At 34.1% G+C, this 25,216-nt stretch overlaps 1 protein-coding gene across 2 annotated transcripts in view; it reads right to left on the bottom strand.

The window, feature by feature from the left end:
- Positions 1 to 56: 56 nt before the first annotated feature.
- Positions 57 to 25,216, bottom strand: part of LOC111055279 (zinc finger protein castor homolog 1) — a 137,079-nt gene continuing 111,919 nt past the window's right edge. Inside the window, exons 5-22 of one of the 2 annotated variants that reach the window (XM_039421153.1) lie at positions 18,312 to 18,447; positions 17,403 to 17,601; positions 15,216 to 15,432; positions 13,955 to 14,229; positions 12,753 to 12,981; positions 11,822 to 12,026; positions 10,442 to 10,574; positions 10,032 to 10,172; positions 9,500 to 9,514; positions 8,236 to 8,379; positions 7,171 to 7,397; positions 6,024 to 6,172; positions 4,937 to 5,053; positions 3,936 to 4,016; positions 2,915 to 3,081; positions 2,346 to 2,469; positions 1,145 to 1,342; positions 57 to 294 (exon numbers count right to left, since the gene is read on the bottom strand). In XM_039421153.1, coding sequence (XP_039277087.1) covers positions 164 to 294; positions 1,145 to 1,342; positions 2,346 to 2,469; positions 2,915 to 3,081; positions 3,936 to 4,016; positions 4,937 to 5,053; positions 6,024 to 6,172; positions 7,171 to 7,397; positions 8,236 to 8,379; positions 9,500 to 9,514; positions 10,032 to 10,172; positions 10,442 to 10,574; positions 11,822 to 12,026; positions 12,753 to 12,981; positions 13,955 to 14,229; positions 15,216 to 15,432; positions 17,403 to 17,601; positions 18,312 to 18,447 — 2,888 coding nt within the window. In that variant the 3' untranslated portion in view covers positions 57 to 163. The remainder of the gene's footprint in view (positions 295 to 1,144; positions 1,343 to 2,345; positions 2,470 to 2,914; positions 3,082 to 3,935; positions 4,017 to 4,936; positions 5,054 to 6,023; positions 6,173 to 7,170; positions 7,398 to 8,235; positions 8,380 to 9,499; positions 9,515 to 10,031; positions 10,173 to 10,441; positions 10,575 to 11,821; positions 12,027 to 12,752; positions 12,982 to 13,954; positions 14,230 to 15,215; positions 15,433 to 17,402; positions 17,602 to 18,311; positions 18,448 to 25,216) is intronic. The other variant, XM_039421161.1, reaches the window with a different exon arrangement.

Genomic DNA, 25,216 nt, shown 5'->3' with positions numbered 1-25,216 from the left:
TATCAGAGAACATTATAACTTGAAGGTTCAATTTTATAACTACTGTATTACAATTTCATATAAGAAATGATGATCTCTCAGCAACCGAACTAAATTAGTTGAAGCTGTTCCCTCTATCCTTTTTTAAAATCAAAACACAACTTTCGAGTGAGATTGTAATTTCTTACATTCTTTGCATATGAAGTTCAGCAGATGGATCGAGAGAAGAGTTTCGTGCTGACTCTAGCAATCCATTGCTGAGCAGTGCAGCGGTGTGCTGTGGGTTGAACCCTGGAGGTGCTGCAAACATCAAACCTGTCAAAAACACGAAAGCATATTAGATGATATCCACTAATGAAACACTAGAATATTATCGAAAAATATCATGAATTTATTGAAAAGTTACATACATGTTTCAACACCTATATGGTGTCATATTCACTGTGAAAATTCAAAACTTAGAATTGTAGGTTAGCACACCTGGTATGGTTTGTAAATGTTGGAGAATAGTGCTTCAAAATTAAAGAATGTCAAAGAATACCTAATTCGAATTCAATTCAATTCAATTTATTTTTTCCTTCTGAATACAATTTAAAGCAGTTGAATAGAATCTTGAGCAATAAAAGTATTTTCAATTCGAGAATTATTACAATATACTTACTAAAATCAAAATAACAAAATAAAAAAAAAATACTATACAATAAAACTCTTGAGCCATCACAATTTTTTCTTGCAATCAGATAGGAAAGAGCTTACAGAGGCAACACAGGACTGTGCGTAAGCTCGATTTATTATAACAAAATGAATGCTATAATAATCTGCTTTTTATTCTTCTATTTACACACAATATAATAATACAAAATGAATACATGCAAATAAAATGACACCAATCATAATGTCCTAAACAAGAATTGTGGTGCAAAAAAGGGGGAGGAATGAAAGGGTTTCCAACTATAGATATCCATGTTTTAAGGAAACCTTCAATCCTTGAGAGGGTAAAAAAGGTATCAGGGAAAGTGAAGAGGAAGTAGGTATAGGATGTGATGAAGGAAGATAATTATAGACTGCTATAAACTATATACTAGAGTCGATTTGAATACTTTGAAATATAGTAAGTGGCTCCAGATCATTATATTTGTGGGGAGCTTTTCACATAGTGACTCACCAGAGGGAGAGGTGTAGAGCGCGGGCATGCCATGAGGCATGAAGGGAATGCCCTGAGAAGTGATGAGAGCCAGCTGCTGATTGGCTGCAACCGCCGCAGCCATCGCTGCACTGAAGCCGGGGTAGTGTGGTGGTGGTGGTGGAGGAGGGGGCTGCATGTCTGGTGAGTCCATTTGGATCGACAGGAACGACGTAACTCCTGTAACATAATTTTGATCCGTTCATTATTTGAGAAACTCCTAGATCCATTATTTGGAAACATACTCACTTATTTATGTATTTTCCATCATTTGAAAATTTGTGTTTTATTCAAACATTGACAGGTTAGAAATAGTAGTATTTGATATTGATTGTTGCAACGATAAACCCTGTTGTAACAAAATTCCATACATTATCAGGTATTTTATAATAATTTACATATACATTATATAAAAAACATTGTTGTTGAACATGTTTGCTTGCTTGTTTGCCTCAAGATAACTGTAGAATACGTGTTAGATCACAATATTTTTTCAATATGATAAATTATTATTTTTTTCTATATTATAAACCGTATTGAATTGTTAATTGTGATAAGTAGCCTACTACTGTACAACTGTATTGTACTGTGCATAAATCATTAAAACTGTAGGCTACTAATGCGATTGAATCAAAAGACTAGATATTGTTTAACCACAGATTTATTAAAAATCAAGATACCTGTTTCGGTTGTTACACCATTATTTACTGCCATTTACACCATTATTTACACTATCATTAATGTTACACCACAGTTTACCAGAAACCTCTCTGGAGTTTATCAGAGATTGAAAATGGCATGCAACAATATCTAATATTTTTATTCATATGGTTAACTACCACTTTATCACCTTTACAACTATTCAGAAAACGATCAGATAATCGTTACAACGTTATCACTATTATTTAATTATTGCTAACTGTGATATGTAGCCTAATGTATAACTAACTGTATTATACTGTACAATATTTTTATCATAAATGATTGAAATACGATTGCAATTAGATTATGTTATCATTAGATATATCAAATCTAAAATCATCCCACATCTTTAACAATAATTGTGAAATAATATTTCAAAAATTGTTATAGGCCTACAAGATTGAAAGTAATTTAATACGTAAGAGATTTAGATATTTCATTTGTCTATAAAAATATTGATGATTATTGTGAATGTGTTTACCAGGGTGCGGATGGTCATCTGTCTCTTCATTGTTATTATTCTCAGGTTTGACTAATAATGGCGGAATGGCTCCAGGACTGTGCTTGGCAATGTGGGGTCGCAGTCTTTCCAGTTCAGAGAATGCCTACAAACATAACAAAAAGTTTTTTATTTTCAACATAGGTTAAATATAATAATCAAAATAGCTTCTGGATGTTTTTCAAATAGCCTATGTAGGAGAACCTCCAATCTATTTTTGGAATTACATTGTAATGAAGTTTCTTGACAATAATTATTACTGTGTTTTATTCATCAATAATAACCCAGTAACGATATTATTGAATTAAATTTTTATTCTCAATAATAATACTAAAACCCGGTTGAATTTTAATCGTGATTAATTTCACGAGAACCAATCAGAGAAGCCTATATTTTTTTACCTTCTCTGATTGGTTCTCGTGAAATTAATCACGATTAAAATTCAACCGGCAACCGGGCGAAGCAAATTTGTGCAACCGGGCCACAGAATGCAAATTCGAGTGCATAACAAAATTACACCATAAAAAGACATTACATTCTTAGAGACTCACCTGATTACAAACATTACAATGGTAGTGCTCCTTCCTTTTCAGTTTACAGAACGGTCTACTACACGATGTTTCGGGGCCATACTTTTCATGCCTCTCCAAACTCATCCACTCAGGGAATGTGTCAGGCATTTTCTCGGTTGTCGGTTCAGACTTTACTACTGCTTCACCTGCACAAGACACATCAATTAGACATTATTCACATTATTTATAAACTCTTCAATGATTAAAAATTATTCAGAAAGAGAATACTCAAATAGGTTCTATCTGTACTGCTCTATCTAGTATAATCGATGAAATTTACATTGTAGTACATTATTGTAACAATATTTAATTTATTTATAGGTAATAATGAATCAGGTTCGGCTATAAATAAATGAATGTCGACTATGAAGCAAGTTATAACGGTATATACTTTTGAGGTCCAATGACATTAAAAATCATGCAATACATCCTATCTGACTTTTTCTGAGGGCTCACTTCCTTATTGAACAAAATACTGTAAAAATATTCTCAAGGCATACAACATTTCATATACGAATCCATAATCTAGTATAAGATATTTGGTAACAATAAGAATAAAAAGTGAAGGAAATTTATCGTACTTCATCATAGAGAATAGGAAAAAAATGTTTCAAATAAATAATTATTTATATTGGACAACTATACAATAATAAAATATATTACATAACAAGTGAACATTTTTCGCTTACTTCTTAAAAACTTTGTTTCAATTTAGTCTCTAAAGCTCAATTATGACGAAAACTTGAAACTGAGGAATAATATCAGAAAAATTCTATTGTTTCGATTTTTCTCAATTTCTCTCCAATAAAACTATTATTTCAATAGTACATATTGAAGAGTTTTATATTATTTTAATAATTTAAATGGCTGTAGAAACTACATAAGGAGTTTGAATTGTTCCACAGCATACATTTTTATCTTAATATAATACTTAAACTAATCCAAAGAATAGAGGCTAAACATAATGTGCAAATAGAAAAAGGGTAGTGTGAAGACCCACCTGAGCCTGGGGATGTAGGGGAAGAGCTTCTAACATTGGACAAGCCACAGAGAGGGTAGAAAGTGCCTGAAGCCTTCACCACTTGAAAACAAAAAATACGGTTCAGCTTGTCTCACCCCGAATATTTTGTGCCAAATATAAAGATCAATTTCATAATAAACATGCAAGTGAATATTCTAATAATCATTTTGAAGGATAAGATTCCTCCAGACTCACAGGATCTATGAAAGATAGACTATACTATTTTCAGAGTAGTACTGCATTTTCTATTTATGTTCTTGTATTTCATCAGAGACATTAAATTCGCAAGAAACGATGCTTGGAAATGCAAATTAAAAACTTACAATAATGTAATATTACGCTTATTGATCAAAAGATAAATCTATGTATCGTATTCTCAAAAAACTCAGAAATGAGAATATAAAAGATACTCCACTCATGATGACTATTCAAATTCCTGTTTGAGTCGTAGAAATTGATACTTCCTCCTTGGAATTTAAAATATGAAACCGTATGTTATTGTACTGTATTCTACTGATAACAATAGTGGCAGTCAACTAGGTCTACTATATGCTGCTATAAAGAAAGTTATAAACGTATCAAGATTATAGAATAAACATGTTGATAATAAACACCTTGTGCTACTTAGCCCAAGTAGCTTATACAAACTAATATCATTTTCAAATAACTGGAATAGACTACTTGAGGGTATTCAAATTATCAATATAATTTGATTTAAATTATGCTTTTTTCCATATATATCTATCTTTTCAACATACAAAACGAAAAGAATTCGATTTCAGTAGGATAGGTCTCAAGTTTATGAAAGACAATCCTCTTCATTTTTGTTGGTGGAGGTAGTATTCTGTGTTTGTGCGTATCCTCTGTGATTGTTCAATCATGCAAAACATGCATATTGTGGTTTTTGTGATGTAAATTTGAAATATGTGTCATTTATTAATCTAAAAACGTGAAATTCATGCATTGCATTGACTAATTACCTGCTCTTGGAGTCGAATTGCTCTGATTACTTCCGCCATTATTTGTTTCTGGAGAATGAATTGGAGAACTCCTAGGTGATGAGTCTCGCTCGAGTTTCACTTCAACTTTCACTGAACCTGCACATCAAATTATAAGACATTTATTAACTCTTAACATACAATTAAAACAAACTCACATTGGCTGATAGTTGCTATATTATGTTGCTGATTGAAATGAGAATGATTCAAAAATAATGTATTCTTCTCTCAACCATATCATATTAATCTTATACAACAAAAGGTAAGACAACACCTATTTTAATAAACTTGCAACAATGTACAATAGAGTGATAGGCGAAAGTATTTATGAAGAATACATGCTTAGTTTTTATTTAGCAGGAATACAAGATTGTTTGCGATGGAATTATCACAATAAATTCTGTGTTATTAGTTGAGATACGGTACCGGTAATGGCTGTAAAATCTATATCTCATTTTTATTAGTTCTTCAGCTCCCATATTTATTAAATTCTAATCAAATTCAAATATTCTATATTCCAGGAAATGCATTTATACAATAACAAATAATAAATTGTAATAGAGAAATGTATGGAATTCCCTACAAAGACTATACATTTGTTATAAAGATGGAAATTACTGAGATATTGCAATTATTCAAATGCAATGAATTATTATTATTAAACAAGAATCCAAATTAAATGCTGTGATTCACCCCGAAGACTTCTGCTACTGCAAATATTGACAACAGGGTGAACAGTTAGATGGAAATTCGATGATCGCTACTACCGGTATTCAAAAATGATTTGCCAGCCCAAGGCTTTGTCAGTTCCCGGGCTGACAAATAATTTTTGAATAGTAGCGCTCATCGAATTTCCATCTAGCTGTTTACCCTGTTGTCAATATTTGCAGTAGCAGAAGTCTTCGGGGTGAATTACAGCATAGATGAGATGAGATAATGAATGTATTATAAGAGTCTGTTAATTTCATGAATAGTCTGTTACTTCATTGGAAAAAAATATTTACAATAATAATATAATCACCAACTACATTTATGAGCCAATCGAGATTACAATGTGTAGGATACTCACTCAGGTCAACAGACGTGTCATTGGAAGGAGAACGTGATGAGTTCATTTCAGCCATGTGCTTAGCCTGGTGCAGATGCATGCCGGACGATTTAGTGAACGATGATCCACAACCAGGGTGAATGCAGTGGAAATGGCCGGTGATTTTATTGCTAAAAACAAAATAATTATGAGAATCAAACAAAAATATTGCAAAAACATACATTTTGCTTAAGAGATAAAATTTATTTCATTAGTAAATAACAGAACAGATTAACAAATTATAACTGATTATTGTTGCCAAAATTTACCAGTTGTAGGCTAGTAAATATATTTCATTGTTTAGGAGTGGAAAAACTTTGGCAAAGGCTCAAATTTATTTTCTATCATCTTAAAGATACTGTGAACAACTTAATTTGGATCAGTGATAACAGTGCTAAGTTGGATATATTTTTTCTATTCTTATATTGATGCGATTCACCTCTATATATCATTTTATTCGATAGAATTCTGGTATTCATGAACCAAAATTCGTTAAGCTCACCAAATACGACTGAATTATCCACGCTTCAAGTAAAAAAATATATACATTTCTGATTGTTCTCTATGCCCTTAATATATGTATTGAAGAGAAATAAAAAAAATAATAAACATTATCATTTTAAGTTTCAAGTAATGAATAAATCATATTTTTGCTCGAAGAAAAAAAAATACATATAATAGGTAATGTATTATTATATTATCATATTAACTATCAAGTAATGGATAAATTGTATTTTCGATTGATATCTCTATTCTGTGTACGGTACCTACAGCTTATGTAGCCTATAGGCAAATTCATGTATAATTCATTTTTCTCGGGTGTGAGTAGATTCAATAAATAAGAATTAATGAATTTGTTTTCAAGCATAAATCGTATTTAAGTTCTACAATATGTTTCAAATTCGCAAATTTACAAAAGAACTTCATAATAAATACCATACCATAGCTTTATCTGAGGCGGTGAACGGATTGAAATCAATGATTGATTTACTTAGTATTTTTGAAAATGTTAAGAACCCAATAAAAACCTATGAGGACAATTCTGAAACCTCTAGAATTTTTTTGAGCAAGAATAATAGAATTGTTGCAAAAGAACACGATCATAATTTCAAGTGTCAAATTGTGTTACCTTTGACAGCTTTCTAACCGACAGTCAACCGACTTGTCAAAGAAGAAGAAGCCGTCGAGTATGTCGACATTGGCGTGGAAGTCCCTGGAGTGGAGGAGCAGCTGTTCCTCGTTGTCGGTGGCGAAGAAGCAGCGCACGCGCGTGCAGTGGTAGTGCTGTGGCTTGCTCGAGTAGGTGCACAACAAATCAGGGCACCCATCCAAGTAGTGCTGGAATCCGTGCAGTTGCTGCAATACAATACAATTTATAGTGATTTACCGCAAAACGCATTTTTCTTAAATATGATTCCAAGAGTATTACGCTAATACAATTATGCTAATGTATTATTGAAGGTAAACACTCCACACTGCACTTTATAGCTACACTCTGCAGATAAACTGTAAGGCCCGGTTGCACAAAAGCTGGTAAAACTATAGGCTAATCGTGTTTAATTTCACGAGTACCAATCAGAGAAGGCGTTTTTGAAAAGACGGCTTCTCTGGTTCTCATGGAATTAATTAAGGTACGATTAAAATTCAACCGACTTTGGTGCAACCGGCACTAAAGTGTTCTATAGCCTATGTATCAAATTAGTATTGCTTCTACCACATTGTATTACTGTTGAAGTCTTTATTGTCGGATAGTAGCCTATTCCTCTTAATTCTTTCATTTTGAGTTGATTAAAGAAATTGTTATTCTTATAATATTTCAATGTTTTTTCCTTACAGTATTGCAACTTTTTTCATTTTCATCCTCCAGAAGATTATTATAGATTTATTTTCAATGGATTCTTCATAATATAGCCTATTGTTTATAACAGCACCCGCTGGAAAACTTGGTGATTCAGCAGGATCGTGAATTGTGAATAAAAATTAAAATGTGGGATATAGATAAGTGTTTTCAGTTTTGAATTTTCATTCAGAAATTGAAAAAAATTAATTTCCATTTTCAGAAACTAGGTGAATTACAGTTATATCATATATTATGTTCACGTATTCTATTATCATTAAATCTTGATATCCAAGATAGAAAACCTTTGCAGTTATTTTGAGAATGATTATTGAACAATAGTGAATTGTGACTCACTGGGAATTGTATTGAGAGCCTGGCAGATGACTCAGAGGCTGGGGAGGGTGATCGCTGGTCAGCACTGTCCGCCTGTGGTGTGGGTTTGGGCAGCTTGAAACTGGTGAATATAGCCTGCGGTGAGTCCGAGCCCATGCCTCCAGCCTGAATACAAACAAAACTGCTCATACAGTATGGATCCAACAGATTTTCTTCAATTGTTGAATCATACCAATATTCTAAAAATCCCAACGTGTTCAACATTTAAATCGTAGCCTACCCCAGATAGCAAAACCTTTACAAACCCTTTTCATGTAAATCGTGTAACCTTTTCGTAAAGGTTGTCGGCGACAAGGGAGTGAGCTTTTGTGAAAAAGTTGTCGCAAGGTTTACAAGAAGCTACTACTTGACACCAGAAATCCTCAGTTCATGTATTTTACTTACTATATTATTATTACGGAATACTGGGATTATTACTGCAATTCCACTATGAAGGTTGCAAATATTAATTTGTTTTGTTAAAATTGGAATTATTGTTGATTTTGATGTAAAAACAATAGGATTTTGTGTTCACTTTCACAGGATCATGGAAAATCTCAAATTCATAATTGAAATTATTGTTGAGTTGCAGTATTGTGAATGTAACATTTGAATCTATTGTCTCATTTATTTTTGCAACTTGTGTTGTTAATGAACACTAAAATTATTTCCATATGCTTCAATTTCTGTACCGTCCATTTGTCTAATCTGTGTGGGGGGGGGTTGTTTTTCCGGGAGGTCCACGCCCTAGTGATAGGAGGAGGGTGGGGATGATGTGAGTAATTTATTTATTATTTATACAATTACAAATCATAACCATTACCCTTTTATAACTTCAGTATCCTGATGTATCTAGTTTCCATATTAAATATGTAGGTACCGTACAGGTATTTTTTCTTATTCATGCTAAAACATATTATTCAGGGAAAATATTGTGGAAACTGTCTTATTCAGCACAGTTTATATATAGTTAATGTATTTAGTAGTTATTAGTAGGTTTAATTAATAGTACTTCAAGTTAATGTTATTAAAGTAATCTAGTCTGTTAAAATTATGAAAAAATATGTTGCCGCTAAGTTCATACATCAGATAACATTAGACAAGACCAATAGAATTCAATTGTTAATTCATTCACCTATAAACTAGTAAGTTATGCTGCTTTTATAAAGTATGTTTTATCAGCAATATTATAAATTTTGTTTAGTAGCATGTTAGTTCAGAGCCAGTAAACAAAAATGCTACTTACATAGTCATTCCAAACCTGGAGAGAAAATAAATCATAAGAATTACTAAAATGTCATCGATGGTTTATTTTTCAAGAAAAGTACTGTGCATAATGTATTTGGAAGCGCAAGTATTTGTAATGGGATCATTCTATTCAAAGAAACCTATTTGCACATGAAAAATATAATAAATGATCTAATTGATATATAGTATTTATATAGTAATTACTGTAATAATAGAAACATTCTAATAGAAAAATTATTCACAGAATATTTATTCAAATCTAAAAAGATTATTACTCCAATGCCAATGATGACGTGATTGAGAGTGAGTTGGAATCCTTATGAAGGATTCAATCAGAAACTCACAAAACTGTTAACCGTTCGAATTAATGATCTGAACCTCGTCAAAGGTTCTATTTTTGTAGATACCTAGAGTTCTCAAGAATTTCATTTCAAATGTTACATTTGTTCTCATTTTTCGGAGGAGATACTCTAAGACTCGAACTCAAGTTTAAACAATTTATTGAATTTTCGAATGAAGACCACACGTACCTCGATTATCCTATTCTTTGGTGGTCTTCCACGCTTCCTACGGAACAATGCATCAAGAGAATTGCTTTGTGCGGCTGAAATTTCATGCGCTCGCAAATGATCCAATCTTTCTCCAGGTAGAACCGACTCCTCGCACCCCTCCTGTCAATCACAAAGCCAATGCAAACGAATTATAGAAGAGAAATAAATTCAATTTATGAAAGAAGATACCAAATTTGAGTTGGATTTATTTGTAGTTGATTGCAATGATGAAAAAGCGTTAATTTTATGGTGAAATGTACTTCACCCTTCCATCTATTGAACATAAACATCTATTAGAATTAATTGAAGAACTAAATAAATTCATGCATCAACATTGCATGGAATAATTATTATCATTTCTAGAAAAGAGATAAAAAATTTGATTTTACCCAAGTGCAGTGGAAATGTTTCTCACGTGGGCAGGTTTCTTTACATAGCGCAGGATTATCTGGATGGAAATTCTCATTCACACGCTCCTGTGTTTCATGCATCCTCGCATGGGCCTCCGCCGTTTCAATCGATCTGCAATTTAGATAAATTATTAACATTTTTGTACTGTATTTAAAATAGTAAAGGATTTCTAAATATTGAGGTGGACTATTTCCCATATCGTATTGATACAGATTGCTGTTGGAAGAAGATTTGGAACAATCTTCATCACAAACAAAACTTTTTCCATTATTCAAATACTATAATTGTTACTACAAAACTTATTTACCTTAATGTAATTCACCTACATGAAATTATTCAAAAGAATATAATATTTTTAGAATATTATTGTATAATAATACAATTTTTCAAATGGGTTTAAACCTTTCAATCCAATATTTATAGACTCAATTGCGTAAAATAAATTTGAATTTATAAGTAATAGGCTACTAACCTTTACACCAATTTACTCTTTCAAGAAAATATTATATTTTTCATAATAAAAGAAATAAATCATTTCACTCTCTCATTCAAACTGTAGATTTATTAATACTAATAAAGTTTTCAATTGGTTTATTCTGTTGCCAGTACTAAAATACCATACACACTTTCATAGTCTTTGGATTACTAAACTGTATTTTTAATAGTTTCTCATCAACTCTGTTACCCTATTGATTCCTTGTCCATATTGTTGTAACGTTGAAATTCATACAGTACCGTACCGTACTAGTTGTGAATATTTTTGGTAATATTCTAAATTCAAATCAAGTAGGAATTAAGTTCTAAGTTGTTCAATATAAATTTGTAGGAATTAATAGAAATCCATTCAGTCGGAATCAATATTTTTTGACATTTAATTATTTTTCAATTGGCATTCAATCAAAAGAGATGAATAAATATTCTAATTGATCATATTTATTCATCTAAGATGAATAAATATGGTAATATTCTAAATTCAAATTAAGTTCTAAGTTGTTCAATATAAATTTGTAGGAATTAATAGAAATCCATTCAGTAGGAATCAATATTTTTTTGACATTTAATTATTTTTCAATTGGCATTCAATCAAAGGAGATGAATAAATAATAAATAATTGAAGAGTGTACTGACCTCTGAAAGGCACATCACTGAATTAATAGGAATTTGTTTAGTAGAAATTAAGAATAGTTTTGGCATTTAATGCCAATTTTGAAATTTAATAGAGATAAATAATTGAAATGTGTAGGCCTACTGACTCGAAAGGCTAGGGAATTTGTTCATTAGATATTAAGAATTTTTTGGCATTCAATTGTTCAATTGGCATTCAATTGAGATGAATATGAGTTAAAATGTGTTCATACCTGAAGGGCACATCGCAGCCAGGCTCCCTGCAGTGGTAGTGGTCCTTCTGGTAGAGCGAGCACTTGGTGCCGGCCGAACACAGCTGGCTAGCCGCGCAGTGCATCATGAACTTGGGCCACACTTCCGTCGGCTCGTCGCCGCTCAGGTCGATGGCCGATGTCGATGACGTCATTTGGTCTATGAAGAATGGCGAGGGAGGTGTTCCTAGAGGAGCAGAATAACAGAAAATTGTAACAATCTTTCTCAAAAGTGTCCAATATCTCAAAGTTATACCAAAAAGGAAAATAACAGGATACTCCATCCAGTTTCTTTGGTTATACACAGTTCATGCTTATTGACTCGAATCTTCGAAAACCTCGGATAGATTTTTATTCTTATCATATTCTCTATAATAATTTTTATGCTGATGACATTTCTGTATGCGATAGATGAGTAGCTGAGAAGGAGAGGGTAATGAATGAAAGTAGAAAAAGAGGGGAGTGTGGAGGATAACTTTGATGTAGCCTAGAGGGAGTCGAGTGTTTTTCACTTCCATTTAGAGGGAGTAAATTGGAGTAAATAAAGGAGAACAAGAGGAATGATTGACGATAAAATGCGCTATATTACAGATTGAAATGTAATCACTAATTTTGTGCGTTAACAGAGATTTTCCATACATTTATTAGAAGTTTACACAGAAAATAGATAAAAAAAACTCGATCAACAACATAGTGATCAGATCAGTTATTTAACCAATCCACTATGAAAATGTTATTTGTGCATAGATCTGTCCCTTTTTATATAAAATGTCATGTATTACTTACTACATATCTACTAAAAATTATGTATTATACTATAAGTACTGATTGTAAATTGTTATGGCAAATAAAGCTTATCTTATCTTTCTCTATGGAAATAGTACTATATAGTACTATTGTGATAAGCACTGACCTGAGTTGAGCTTGAACTGCAGTGGAGTCATAGTCTGCGGTGTGCGAATGCGTGGCGTGGGAGTTGTGGAGGGGGTGGAGGTGAGTGAGAGGGAGAGAGGGGGTGGTGACAGGCGGCCCTCACTGGAGCTGGTGCTGAAGTTGCTGTCATGCAGAGCTGTTAGGGCAGCCAGAGAGGACGATGCCTGCTGCAGAAGGTGCAGCGAGCTGCCTGGCGACACGTCGCCTCCCTTAAAATACAAAATAAACGCTTTAGAAAATATAAAATGTAAAACAAAAAATGTAAATTAAAACATTATAAAATGTAAAACATTTCTTATGATAAAGAATAGAATTGTTTTCTGAGGTGGAAAAACCTCTCACTGAACAAGGCACATAGCAGAACCACCTTGGTAGTGTACCTACTTTATACCTTATACCTCACTAAAAAACCATCCTCATTTTGCATGTCTAATAGGCTACAAGATAGGCACGGAAGCACCTGGTATGAGATAATCGTCTTTAATCTTATCATAATCCTATACGATGATAATCTACGATATTGATAATTTTTTAGTGATAATCTTCTAGTGGTACCGTGATGTTTGATAGAACATAATAATTTCCGATAGTATGTGATAATTTATCTTTATAAATTACTGTCACCTGTTCCGAGAGATGCTCTAATTATCCGGCATAGTTGTAGGCCATGTCAAAGCAAAGGATCACGATGAGGGAATAACTCAGTCAAATAATATAAGAAATTGTAATCAAAATGAGGTGGAGGAAAATGTTGTGTGCATCATGGGACAGACCAAAGTATACTTTCTTTCCCTCTCAGAGAAAATTTGCACATTGGTATCTAGATGCAAAAACAACAATCTTATTGGAAACTGCTTGTTTAATTATTATTATAATCAGAGTGAGGTGGAGAAAAACGTTATGTGCATCTTGCGACCAAAGTACATTCTCTCCCTCACGGAGAAATGTTACACATTGTTCCCTACATGCACAAACAACAATTACATTGTAAATTATCACTTTGTAAATTATCATTTCAAATTTGGACTTAGACGTGTCATATACTGCAGAAGCGCTGCTTCCTTGTTGCAGTTTCATAAGACAAATATGAGGAAAGTAAAGTGAAATTAAATGTTGCACATTGGTTCCTAGATGCCCAAACTTCAAACTACAACTTCTTTAGAAATAGCGTGAATAACTGACCTGCTCGCTGTTGGAGATGTTGACAACGGCCTGTTGCGCGAGCTTGAACTTGCGGTAGGCGATCTCACTGTCCTTGCGTTCGTGCTTGCGCTTGTGACTGAGCAGCTGGCCGCTAGAGTGCAGCACATACGAGCAACCGTCGCGGACGCAGTGGATGTGGTTGCAGACCTGCGAGAACCGGCAGTTGGCGAATCCGCACACGTCTGGCTTCAGGAACTTTTTGAACCCGTCTCGTGCTAATTGTTCATCTTTTATGTGATATGTCTTGTGTTTTTCTGCAATCATAAAAAAATACACAGTTGATTCAATCATAATGTGTCAAATATACAATAATCATAAAGATTCATAGAGATATCATAAATATGATATTAATAAAGGAGAGTTAACTTGATACATTATAAAGTTAAAAGAAGCCAGGAAAAACATGATCACCATCTGAATGTAATCTTGAGATTTTTGGGAATAGCTACATCATTTTGGAAAATTCCGAGTGTAATCAACATAGACAATTTGAGATCCATGACATTTAGAAGAAAAATCATGTTTTTGGATTCAGGGGACCTTGAAACGTATAGAAAACTTGAAATTAGGGTACCTTAATTTTTTTGAAAAGCAATACTTTCCTTACCTATGGTAATAGGGCAAGGAAAGTAAAATAATATAGCTCAAATTTACTAATTTTGACCAATGTATGTAAAATACTCTCGCTAAATGAATAATATTTGATCAAATTATAGGATAAAAAATGTGATTTCCAAGATATGTGGATGTTCTATGTTAATGAAGTCAAATTGGCGATTGGCAGTCAATTGTATCAATGATTTGATGAACAAGGTTCCTAGGACACTTTTATTAAAATAAATCGAATAGAACAATGAACGCATAGATTTGATTTAATGGTCAATTGGATTCATTGAAACTGGTATAAATAGGACCTGGTTTCTAGTGCACTTTCTTATTAGATATAATGGACCATTAAACTTATAGATTTAAGACTCCTAGAAACTGTGCCTTAGGACAGTTATGATTCAAATGAATTTTTGCTTCTAGGACACTTATTAGAAGGTTATAATGAACAATTTTGATAATGTACTTATTGTACTGTATAAAAGAATAAATAATGAATGAATATTAAACTCATAGATTTAATGGTCATTGGATTTAATAAGTGTCCTAGAAACAGGGCCTTAGGAACATCCTTTAGGATTCGACTGAATTTAGGAACAGAGAACATTTGAAGCATGATTTTGGTACTACTAACCCATGTCAGCTTTGTTCTTGAAGGTGTACTGGCAGTGGTCGCGACGACAGTGGAAGTGCGTGGTGCGCTGGCCGTAGAAGGCGCAGTAGGGGGTGCGACACTCCTCGGTCGCCCTCAGTCTCTGGAAGCCCTCCTGGATGATGGCCGAGTCCTTGCGGTGGTAGTTGGCGTGCATCTGCACGTCTGATGTGCTGATGTACACCTTGTCACAAGTGCCCTGTACATAACGACATGCACACCGTAATGACAACATGCTCAGAAATTCAAAACCAATGTAGCCTTCTGAATTAAAACTAGACAAGAACATGAGAACACCAAAAACTTGAATTAAAACTGGAGTTCGAATATTATCATATTTGAATTAAAATTGAAACTGCACACAATATGCAAATATATATTCAAAATGATGTGCCTTGCAGACAACAACATGCACACCGAAATGCTTTGCTCGGAGATTCAAAACAATGTACTGGAATCACGCACAATATTCAAATAAAATAATCTTTCAAGGTATCGTATACAATATCGTACAGTAAGGTATTCGAGCTGTTGATTGCATTTAATCAATAATCTGGTTGTATTGATTCAATAGCAATTTTTGACTATTTTGATAAATAATTATTATTATTGTGTATCATTGAATCAATGAATGAATTATAAATTTCTGACTATTAATATATTGACTATTAATACTATTGTAATATTATACACGTATAATCCAATACCAAGAATAAAATCGAATTATTAAATGATATTAGAACAATTAAACATTATTAAATTTATGGTCGAAATTCAAATATTTTAATTTTAAGTTCAAAGTTTTTCAATGCTTTTATACTGTCTGAAAATGGCAAGTCTTCGTGAAAATGTTTGTTCAACAACAATTTTTGTTCGGATCTGCCAACTGTTCTATTTTTAGTATTCAAGACGAGTGGAGCTGATTGCATTATTTTATCAATTATCTAGTTGTATTGATTCAATAGTTATTTTTTGATTATCTGAAACTGTTGAATGAAACAGCAAGGAAGAAATTTCTAAATTTAGTGACTGATTTATCTCCAGTGCTATAATGATAAAGTATATATAGAATGAAATCCTTGCTCCAATATAGATTACGGTTAAATTAATCGTAAAATAGTCTATTAGTGTTGTAGTATAGAATAGAAAAAAAGTTTATTGAACCAGAACAAGATACATTAAGCGAACCTTGAAGAGGTTTAATAAGTTACATAAGTTGAAGTTACAGTATAGCCTAAATTTATTCTTTAATTTATAAGATTGTGGTTATTCAAATTAGGTAACACCTAAATTAGAGGTAGGCCATGAATAATATGAAAATGTGAGAACAATCAATATAAGTAAACATCTTAAAAATTCCACAATTAAAAAATTATATATAGATGAAGGAAATGCAACATTGATTCACAGTAAGTTCTTTTCCTGTATGGCTGTGCTATCTGAATCCAAAAAACGGATCCGTTTGCTTGAACAACGCTCGTTTTGATAGAAAATTGATGGAATTATTGTCTTATTTAAACAATAAACATTCATAATAATTAATATTTCCTGTTCACAATCATGTTCATTAATGAATTCGAAAGAATTATTAATTGATTCTTTAATACTCCAATAGTAATAAGTATCTTTTTCTAATATAGGTATAACTCTATATGATATCTTTATTATATTAGTGTTCAATGTTTAATAATCATTAGCCTATATATTTAACGATCCACGTCTCCATTCTGAATACAATAAAGGAGTGATAATTGTATTTAGTGGCTTGTTTAAAAAAGTTCAGCAATTACGGCCTCAACTCATCAAGAATTTACAACGAATAATGATAAATTAACAGTAGTTGTTTTTCAATCCATCGAAAGGTTGCAGCCGTTAAAATGAAATTACTCCATTCGTGATATTCACTAATAGCTCCGACTTGGTGAAAGTGTTTTTTAGACCAAGGATTATGCCTTGAAAAGTTGAAAATGACTTACCGCAAGTTTATTCTTAACCAGTTTATGATGCAATAAAGTACAATACTTTTTGGAATAGGGTTAATTGGATTTTTCAATTAATAAAAATCTATTTGTCATCAAAACGCTAATTATCGGTGTAAATAAGGAGTGAATATTGTAGACCTAATCTTAGAGATACTTAAATTATATCAATATAAATGAATTGTTCTACCTGGATACAGTGGTAATGGGTCTGCTTCCTGTTATGCGTACAGTTCCTGTATCGATCAGAGCAATCGTCACTGGGCGAGTACCTCATGAAACCGTGCTGGAGGGACTCATCTCGCTTCTTGTGCCATTTGAAATGTCTTATCATTTCCTCCTTCTTCACAAACACTCTTGAGTTGCAGTCTAAGCAATGAAAGTGCTCTCTGGAAAAATGTAATATAAAATAAATAGATCTACATATCAGTGAATTATAGAATTTAGATGATCGTTGCTTTAGTAATATTGTGCTCTGATCAAGAAAGTGGGAAAATAAAGTGGAATACATTGAAAATCTTCCATGAGAAGAGTGGTTGGAAAGAATGGGTATGCAAGCTGCTGTGAAAATTCAGGACATGAACAGTGAAAACTGAAAAGATAGCAATTCATAGAATCGTTGAATAGAAAATATTGCATTGTTTATGAACTTTCATGCAATACATATTATGTGAAAGAACCGGAACCTATTATAAAAACTCAAAGTTGAAGAAATAATATGGAAATTAAAATCGACCATATTTTGCTATAGTTGTGACTATGAAATAATGCGAAAATTGAATTTGCTTCTACGTCAATAAGTTAGATTCCAGTGAACTTTTAATTCATAAGGCTAGTTGAAATCTTGATTTTGAAGTTATTTTAGTAAACTTTGGGGCTAGTTGAAATCATAACATAACATCAGTGGGCTAGCATTTCAATCCTCCATAAGAAATTTCCTTTCTTTTATCTAAGTTAGCTGCACAACTGAAATGTTATGTCCAAAATTTTTTCTCATTGAAAATCGATCAGCTGCATTTTTGTTTCTCTAGGTCATTGTCGCATTGATTATCGGAGAGTGTAAATTGGAAGTAGAGCTGGAGGGCATAGCAATACTCACCTGTAATTCAATTCTTTGCAATAAGACGAACCGCATTCCAGAGCACTTCCAAACCTCTTCACGTAACGTGAGTAGTCGATCGGAATCACAAGCTTATTGTCACGCGGTGGACTGCCAAGCCTTCTCATTTGACCGCCTAAAACAGATCAAAATTGAATCTGAATATTGTATTATCGCTAGATTTTGTTATCCTCATGGGAAGAAAATTTACAACCCAAATAATCATGCTTCACTCATCTGTCGTCATCGACTAGAGCGAATTCAAAATATTTTATCTCTTGGAATTTCGGTTTTTTATATAGTTCTAGTTTTTACTCAACTATTTTTTTAAATAATGACGGAGTGGAGAATGGGTACAATCTACAATGTAAAACTTTACATAATAAAACGTATGAATAGCCTATGCCTCAAAATTTTTCTTTCAAGGAAACAAAATATTGAATTGAAAGTTTTTGTTCCTGGAGCATGCAGAACGAGAACAGAAATGAATCGCATTATTTTTTGTAGGAAGCGAGAAGCCGAGTCTGATGATTATGTGCTTGCTTTTTGGAATTGAACAAAATGTTTTTCGAGAAATGGAGAGCTGAAGGTCATCGTTTTAACTAGCTCTAGCTCAAATCCTAGTTGAGCAGCTGAAATCATCAATCAACGCTCGGTCTTGCTTTCGGACAGGCTATTTATCTTTCTCAGGCAGAGCACTTCTACCCGAAAATTAAAACGAATAAATTACAAGTACAAGAAAGGAGCACCGAAATTTCCAGTTACTAAATAGACAAGTGGAAGGACGATTTTCAAAAGAAAGATGAAAGGGCCTTGCTTTGAAGTTTATTGTCGAATCGAAGTGAAAAAAAGAAGTGGAGTAAGAAGAGATCTCGACTGCGCTGCTTGAATCGGAAAGATGTGTCCTTCACTGGCGGCTGTCACAGGCCGACAATGCCGATTATTCCTTTTCAAAAGAGATTGTACAAGACCTGGAAATAATGAACGTGGATCCCCGAGGCCCTACACTCACCTACAGAATAAAAAGCCCCAAAAAATAGGCTGGGTGAGGGAGAGGCGATGGGGTCGGTCTTACACAGTCGCAACCCTTCCGCGTCCGCATAGCAGGCAACACGGGAGATGAGCAAACATACACGACTAGGGGTTTGTTGTGTTGTGTTCTACTGTTCAACGGATATTTTCAATAAGGCTTACAATTTTTTATATAAAAGTTTATAAATCCTTAAGCCTTTCCTTTCTAATTTCATGGTGGGGAAAGGGCCCGTGAATACAGGAAGAAGGGAGGAGCAGGAGGAGGCTCGTAACTAGGGGAAGACTTGCAGTGAATGCGCGCTCTACTGTTTCATAGATAGAGCAAGAAAGGAGAGAATAAGAGCCGAACGATAGGGGATGCCGTTTTGTGTGGAAAATACTTGACAAAACTACTAAATGCAACCCTTTTTCAATTCCGTCCTTGTGTCTAGGCCTCAAAAAACTGGAGCTCTATAATCTTTAATTTTGATCGAAAAAACAGAGGGAGCGTGTGCACCTGGCCGTGGCCCTCTACCCCCCCCCATCATCCAACAGCCCCCATCCACACTACTCTGTCCGAAATCTGCGCGCAACCTCATAATTGTTCCCATTCTCTCTCTCTTTCCCTCTTCTACGAACATAATCAAGTAGTCTCACTCTCTCTTTTACTTCTTGCAAAAATTTCCTGCTTGACAATCATTCGGAAATGCTCGTTTTAACAAACGTTCTATTAGAATAGACGTTAAAAAGTTAACTTAATTTTTAATTTAACTCTGACCACAGAATGATTCAGTGAGAAAAATGAGTGCTGCTATAATTACTAATTATAATTGATTGAACAAAAATATTTTTGAAATACAAAATAATCAAGTAATTATCTCAAATAAAATTTTTCAACTCAACTCTTCTCTCCTCAATGTCTTCGATATCTAGGAAAAATATCAATCAACAAACTTATGAAAAATTTTATGAAATTTGAAATGCAGACTCGTAGACCTTACTGAGGGATTATTTATTGTACACTTTATGAAGTAATGTCAAAGCATTTCTCATAATAATCTTATCCATTTCATTTTTGTTTTGAAATTTCAATGAGTTGTAGAAAATGAGTTTGAACAGAATCAAAGAGGATAAAAGTGTGAATTTTATTTTCCCATGACCAGAATACAATAGTTGAAATTGATTTAAAATATGATATTGAATGAAAAGTTTCGATATGACCAGAAAAGATTTATATAATGTTCGATTCTGTTAAAAATATCTAGAATGAAATTAAAATGCATTCATGAATAATATACTATGAATTTGCGAAATTGATAATTTTGTAGCCTAACAGTTCTTTTTTTGTCTCTAATTAGGGTAGAAGTGTGAGAGCTACAATTTTTGTGGGAAAAACGCAAAAGGGCTTTGATGGAAAACTGAGCATGTGCATTGTCCTATCATTCCTTCGCGGATGAGTGTCATATTTCGCGAAGTGACAGATCGCGGTCATTCGATAAAAAAATCTGAGAAAAGTAGGAAATTGGAGAGGCGACAGAATTTGGTTCCCACAGCGCGGAAGAACTGATTCCCGCGGAATGTACTCATTGTCCGGAAGACGTGAAAGAAGGGGTTAAAAAGACGATGGTTTGCTGTGTTTTACCTGGATGTGGGAAAGGGTTTTTGGCGGAAAAAACATCTCACACCGTCGTCAGCCGTGTTGAAACCCGATCGAGCCTAGAATGGGAAATCCTTTTAGGACGCTCAACTTCCTGGGCGAACCCGTTTCTCAATGGGATACTTTGGCTTCTATCGATTCTACGAACAACACTTTACCTTTATTCCCGTGACTCCCATGCCGTATCGATTTTCATAATGTTTACGTAACTTTGATTCTGCTCTAACGAGTGCAGTAAATCATACGTCACACCTCTGTGACGGCTACATAGTACACAGCCAACAACACTCTAACTCTAAACCAGCACACTCATTGCGCTCTCATGTAAATCCATTGCAAAAATTAGTTCCAACATGGTATCTCCACTCCTTTCGCAACTTATGTAATTGAAGTAACAATGATTGGAATTGCATTGTGCTTGATTGGTCGAGATATGAGACTTGAGATATATCAATCGCTATACTGAAGCTTATGTATTCATTCAATTGATCAATCATTTGGAGTAATCTTCATGAATCCACTAATGTAGGCCTACATAGATCCAGATCATTGTTAGATTGATGAGAAAAAAATAGCTGCCATTTGAATCGGAAAGTTTAATATCACAGTCACCTATATTATTTATCTACAAAAACTTCATGGCTCAAATGAGTTGAATGAATTCCTCTTTATTAGTGAGACAATATTGAATAAACTTGAATTTTTTAAATTGAATATCCGTGAATTGGGTTATTGTGGAATTCGAATTCTATTACCTGAATGAAAAGTTTCTTGATTATAACGGGGTTTTATTTTATTGGGTAACAATTATGGAATTCATTCGTCTCAGTGATGAATAATTATGATTTCCCAAAAAATTATGAAACACACGAGTAGTATTGTCCTAATTATTATAATGATGAGTGATATTAATAAATGAAAATGTTATTCACTTCTGTAGAAACTGGAATATAAGCTCTTATTAGTAACTAAATGAATAGCTGAATGCTTCAACAAAACTCAAATTCTATTCAAACTTTTCAATTCGCAGTGTGCTAAGATTAATTTTGAAAAGTCAACTCTCGAAAGGAGAGCATAGAGTTGGAAACATTGTGAGATGATTGAATCAGTGAATTATAACAGTCTGTTATCAATACGAGACTTGACCTGTCTACCCCTTCCCCTTCCCCGCAACGCCCAAATAAGGATCTTCACTGAGAATAATTCAAGTCGTGAGTTGACGGTAGCCACGTCGAGAGTTTGCCTCCCTCACAAATTCTCTTCCCTTCCGCACACTTCTCCATCATCACCCCCCCTCCCCCTACTACTCATAGTGAATAAATTAATTATGAATAATGGAGGAGCGTGTGCATGCGTGCGCGCGCGTTGCCCTGCTTTCTCTGCCATTGTGTTCGCGGTCGTCGACGTCGACGTTTGCTCGCTCTTCGCTATCAGCGTTTAATAAATTAATAGGCCGAGTTATGAAAGTTGGAGCTCGCTCCACGCTCCACGCTCCTCGCGGATATTGAGCTCCTTTGCATCGGCACAAGTGCCTCCCCCTCCCCACTGCCTCATCAGATCACTTCTGCAACTTGGAACAGCTTCTTGCCGCTGCTCTCGTATCAAATTCAATACGGTTACCATGGCAACTAAACTTTGACAACCAGATCCATTTTACTACCGTACATTGTAATCTGGAATTATGGATGGGATTTCGTCATCAAGTGTCCTCCACAAGTCAAACCTTCGCTTCGCCTGCAGAGGCAGCAGCGTTATATTTTAACATCGAAACAAGATGAATGTGATCACATTCATCTTTCTCTATTTCTTTCTATTCAATGATGAAATTAATTTTATTTGAGAATTAGATGGTCTGCAAAATTTTAAGGTATTGATAAATTATGAAGATGAGGAATCTTAATTTGATCGTTGTTCTGACTTGAACCTTCAGAGGAATTAGAACTCTAAAATATAATAGCATAAGTTTGATCTTTGCTTGAGATTGATGGACTTAATTTAATAAATACAATAGAATGATTCTGTGTTACAAACTCTGGTCTACAAGAAGCATATAAATTTATACTGGAATAATTAAAAGTATAAGCAATCTATAGTGTTGTTATTATCTTCATTTATTGAATATATGACTTATTGTATGAAATGAAATCTTTCATCTTTATGAATTTTGACTCATAAATTTTATTTTAGAAGGAAAAGGAATGATATTGATCGGTCAATAGCAATATCAGATATTTTGGCTTCATGATGTTTGAAATGTTTTAGATTTATCACATTGAATAGATGTTATTAACTCAAGAACTTTTGGAGCCATGACGAACATTCGGGATATAATGGTACATCGTGAGATATGGTACGTATAATGGTACAGACGAAGATATCTGAAATAGTTGGAACTGGAGAATATAAGATCTCGAATCATGTATGTGATAGAAGTTGACACATTCTGATGGTTCCACAAGTTTTTGAAAATGAGAGGTATTAAAGTATTGAAGTATTAAAGACCTGGATGAAGACAATGTAAAATACGAACCTAAAGATAAATCCATGAGATTGCAGCCGGGCAGACGGAGAGGTTCGAGTGGAGTGTTGGAGCACAGCAGATGTTCACTGCACAAATGACTTGTGCAGACTGCCTGGCTCCACGTAATTCACATTCCAAGTCAAAACAAAAATCTGATTTTCCGTGAAACGTTTCAAATATCGAGATTTCAAGTTTTCAGGGGCTGTGCGGATATACGGAAGAAAGAAAACAAAGGAGGTCAGGTAACAGAGACGTAATGTAAAGAATTTTCAGTTCTGGAATCCGGCAAAAAACCTAAAAAGGTGTTGTATTGCATGAAGGGTTGAAGGTTGTGCGGATTTACTTTCCCACGGAAATCGAAGAATTGCGTACAATTGAAAACCAAAGGCTCTGTTGTCTTCCTTGTTTCGCGTATAAGAAAAATGGAAATGGGTAAGACTCGAGTGCCGGAAGGGTAAGAAGGGCCGTGAAATCCGACTCCCAGACGTCCCGAAATTGTCCCGATCAAGGGAAACACAATGCACAGACAAAGGACATTAGCAGTAAGCGGCGGGCTTGTTCGCCAAAAAACCATCTCGAGAACCTGTCGTACAAAATATATCACCAGATATTATAAAAGATATCGGGTCAGGTATTTTTGAGTAAAAAAGAAGGCTCCGGTCTTTAGGCAGGGTAATAATGATTGGCCGAGGGGGACCCCCGCCAGCATTCCCTCCCCACGGTGCAGTCTAAAAAACTATCGTCCAAACAAAAATTCTAAAAATTAATCCACACCAACAAGACGAGGGAGCTTGAGTTGAGTAGCTTCATCTGCTTTCCAAAGTAACGGATGCAATACTAAGCCAGTTTTGTTTGATACAATACTACGTTCAATTTAATTTGTTTATTCAAATCTATATATATGTAATCTAAACATTCATCAAGCTAAACATTTTCAACTTTCCATTATAATAATAGGAAACAGAAAGTGTGTTTCCATTTAGAAAAATCACTCATATTCAAATGCTTATAACTGAAGAATAGGAGCGAATTTCATCTACAATATATAGAATTTCATGATTTGGCATCATTCATTGATAAAGTGAAACATCTCATGTGCCATTGATGTACTTTCTGCAAAAACTCTGATAATAATATTCCAATCACTGTTTTTCAACGGCATTATGAACTCAATAATATATATTCAATTCTTCTTCTTAATTCAATTATTCTTCTTGTTCAATTCTTAAATATTCAATCAATTCCAAATTAATTCCAATTGATTCAGTTGTAAATCAGTTAAAAATAATATGATCAGTTGCATGAAAGTTGGTTATGAGTTGCGAGCAACTAAATTCCGGATACGCGGAAACAGGAGAGTAGTTGTGATGAAAGGGGGGGGGGTGAGCATCGCTGAATATTAATGTGACGAGTTCAAGACAAGATTCGATTGAGAGAGTTGGCGATGGGGCATTGTCGAGTAGTAGTGCTATTGATCGGTTCCTCGAAATGGAGCCGTTTGTATGGATAGAAGGAGCATGAGCACTGAGCAGAGCTGAATGTGGAGGAGATGAGCGATTCCTTGCTGCGCTGAATTTCATAATGCGATGCCGACGTTAACGACTTGGGGGATACTGGTACTACGAAATGTAGGCCGAAGGGGTGGGTTTCTGAAGGCGGGGGTGGTGGAGCGCGCTGCTGCGACGCCTTCAATTACTCTGATGGGAAATCTCGGCT

Source organism: Nilaparvata lugens, chromosome 1, assembly GCF_014356525.2.
Source record: "Nilaparvata lugens isolate BPH chromosome 1, ASM1435652v1, whole genome shotgun sequence".
NCBI lineage: Eukaryota > Metazoa > Arthropoda > Insecta > Hemiptera > Delphacidae > Nilaparvata > Nilaparvata lugens.
The sequence above is the reverse complement of the archived record's forward strand: the minus strand, read 5'-3'. Positions and strand labels throughout refer to the sequence as shown.